At 38.0% G+C, this 2,940-nt stretch overlaps 1 protein-coding gene across 1 annotated transcript; it reads right to left on the bottom strand.

Moving 5' to 3' along the window:
- Positions 1-392: 392 nt before the first annotated feature.
- LOC21399019 (myb-related protein 306) lies at positions 393-2,645 on the bottom strand. Its single transcript, XM_010093212.2, has 3 exons — positions 2,205-2,645; positions 1,813-1,942; positions 393-1,471 (listed from the first exon to the last, which is right to left on the bottom strand). The coding sequence occupies exons 1-3, from the start codon at positions 2,335-2,337 to the stop codon at positions 679-681; spliced, it is 1,056 nt and encodes a 351-aa protein (XP_010091514.1). The 5' UTR covers positions 2,338-2,645; the 3' UTR covers positions 393-678.
- Between the last annotated feature and the right edge of the window lie 295 nt (positions 2,646-2,940).

Here is a 2,940-nt window from a genome sequence, read left to right as displayed (position 1 = left end):
TAAAAGTACGCCACGTGTTATTTTACGTTGAAAGCTTAACAGAAGGGAGGATTTGCAACAATTCACAAATTTGTGGCGAACATGTATTACAAAATTAAGCTTGGGGTCGTTTTGCGACAAAGCCTATAGTTTGGGGGTTAAACGTGTAATTTGTCATAACTAAAGAAACCCGGTCTACAACACTGTTCATTGACGTGATACTTTGTAGATGCTAAAATGTTTCCCTGCAATCCCTTAATGTTATCTTATCATTCAAGCACAAGAAATCAGCCATTTTTTGGGATTTTTAAGATCATTTTCTGCCCATAAAATGTCTCCTTCACTACAATTATACCACCTTAATTGCCCATAAAAGATAAACGTTTTTCTTTTCTGGAAGTGAAGATGGAGTATTTCTAATCAGAAGAAAAACAGTTTGCATTATTAACCTGCAGTACATAGCTTTATGATATGTGGATATGTAATATATCTTAATATACACTTTTTTTTTTGTTGTCTTCAGTGAGGGATAGGAGTGTTATATATCCTTGTCTGCTTAGGCTAGGGGAGAAAAAGAAAGGCAAAAAAAGGTTCTACAAATTACCTTATAAGAACCTATATCCACAAAAACAAAGGAATTAACAAAAGACAACACCTAATTAAGGACATTAATTTGAACTTATAATTATTTTTTTCCTCTCAAAACAGTGATGCACCGTCTTCTAGTGACATGTTAATTAGGTCTTCATGGCCTTGAGCCGCACCATCGTCAAGGAGCCACTTCTCTAGCAACGTGAGAGGCGCTTGTGCTTGGACTTGAGCCCCCATATTGGGCTTGCTCTCATCTTGGAAGAGGCTGGCGGTTTCCGGCGTCACATGGATGGTGGTCTCATCAGCGGAGACCGTCTCATGAGAGCCGTCGGATGAGTTGAAGCTGAACAAGGAGTGATCAAAAGCCTGATGATCATGATCAGGTGTGGTTGTTCCACTTTGTGCCCCTTCACTAGAACTTGAAGTGCCCGGGTAAGCGGGAACTGGGTTGGCCCGGTTCGCTTGACCGGGTTTCGGTGAATTCTTCATCCAATTTTCAAGCAACCGGGCTATGTTGTCGGCGCTTGATGCGTACGCTGATGATGACGGTGTTTCGCATGACTTAGCGGTGTGGTGTTGAGCATAAACGGTGCTAGTTTGAAAAGTATTAAGGATGGACGGCTTAGATTCGGCCAAATTATGATCATCCTGATGATTTGGCTTGTCAAGGGACAAAGCCTCACAAAGGGCTTGTTTGGCCATGTGGATATCCGTCTGAAGCCTTCTCTCCCACTGCCCTTTAGAGATTTGCTGTGAATTATTAGCTGATGAGAACCCATCTTGGGAATGACCATCAAGGCCAGTTTGGAGCTTTTTGAGCTTCTTTTTCAAGTGGGTATTCCAGTAATTTTTTATATCGTTATCTGTTCTCTGAGGAAGATAAGAAGCTATAGCAGCCCATCTGAAATAATATACAAAAAAAATTATGTCACCATAGGGAACAAAGATCAAAACATCACTCTCTTTTGTAAAAACATTGAATAAAAATAAAATCTATATAATCTAACAGTTCTGCAGAATCTACCTATTGGGATTTCTAAAAATATTTAATTATCAAATCTATACAAATTATAAAAACAGCAACAAAACAAGAAGAACAATAAAACTATTTTTCTAAGAGAAAACAGTAAAATAAACCTCACAAAATCCCATCTCTGGACAAATTGAGTCACAGACATAGCTCAGCTTCATTTTTTTATTTTGGTTGGAGATTAATTAAAAGAAAAGGACTTTTATTATTACCTATTGCCCAAAAGAGCCTGAAGGTGGATTATCATTTTCTCCTCGTGATCGGTGAAATTCCCTCTTTTGATTCCCGGCCTCAGATAATTAGTCCATCTAAGCCTGCAGCTCTTACTGCATCTGAGCAAACCTAAAAAGAAAAAAAGAAGAACAAAAAAAAAAAAAAATCAATAAAACACAAAAGAACAAAATCACACAAAAGATAACAAATCTCCCGGAAAGATACAGTACTAGTACACAAAAGAGGTTAAAGGGTCATTAATTTCACAACTTTAATGAACAAACCAACCCCAGTTCCAAATGAGGAAAACAAAAATCATATGTAACCAAACAAATATATATACATATAATAAACACATATATATTTGAAGTAGTGATGATGTTTTATGTACCTGTGATAGTAGGAACTGATCTCCAATTCCCAGGGCCATGTTCTTGAATATAAGAGACCAAAATGATGTCTTCTTCAGGAGTCCAAGGCCCTTTCTTCACTCCAACTTTGTCACAGCAAGGTGGTCTTCCCATTATCTTTCTCTCTGTCTCTGATCTCTCTTAGTAGTAGTAGTAGTAAGTGCTTATATAATATTATATATGAATATGTATATATGTGTGTGTGTGTGTGTAGAGATCTCACAAAGAGATAAAGAGTGTTGAGATTTCACAGATCACAACTCGGCCTTTCTTCTTCTGCTTTTGGGAATCAGATAATTCTATTTTGTGAAGGAATTATATCGACAAGCGTCAAAAGGAAAGGGCATGCCTTGATGTACATCACTTGTGTATATATAGACATATATATATATAGAGAGAGAGAGAGCGAGAGAGAGAAGTCTAAGTATAGCTGACTTTGTGTAAGCAAAGAAGTAAATGCTCATTGCTGTCCATTTTGACTCTTCTAGAGCAAAACTTCTCTCTTTCAATTCTCACCCTTTTACCTCTTCTCTCAATCGGTCAGCGTGGAGACCACCTCTCTCTCTCTCTCTCCCCGCCTCTTAAAACCTCTGTCTCTCTCTCCGACTCTTAAAACCGTGTGGCTACGCCTCTTAAAACCGTGTGGCATTGTGGCATTCAATTCAATTTAGCCTTTGTGGTGGCACCGAAAATTAACCCTAGTTTTAATTCTTCTCT

This window comes from Morus notabilis, unplaced genomic scaffold, assembly GCF_000414095.1.
Source record: "Morus notabilis unplaced genomic scaffold, ASM41409v2 Scaffold226, whole genome shotgun sequence".
NCBI lineage: Eukaryota > Viridiplantae > Streptophyta > Magnoliopsida > Rosales > Moraceae > Morus > Morus notabilis.
The sequence above is the reverse complement of the archived record's forward strand: the minus strand, read 5'-3'. Positions and strand labels throughout refer to the sequence as shown.

Bases quoted from the DNA above. Each gene is read 5' to 3' on its own strand.
- LOC21399019 (XM_010093212.2), bottom strand. From the start codon at position 2,337: ATGGGAAGACCACCTTGCTGTGACAAAGTTGGAGTGAAGAAAGGGCCT. The intron at 1,943-2,204 runs GTACATAAAACA...TTTTCTTTTTAG, and splicing joins ATCAGTTCCTACTATCACAG to GTTTGCTCAGATGCAGTAAG. The intron at 1,472-1,812 runs GTAATAATAAAA...ATATTATTTCAG, and splicing joins CAGGCTCTTTTGGGCAATAG to ATGGGCTGCTATAGCTTCTT.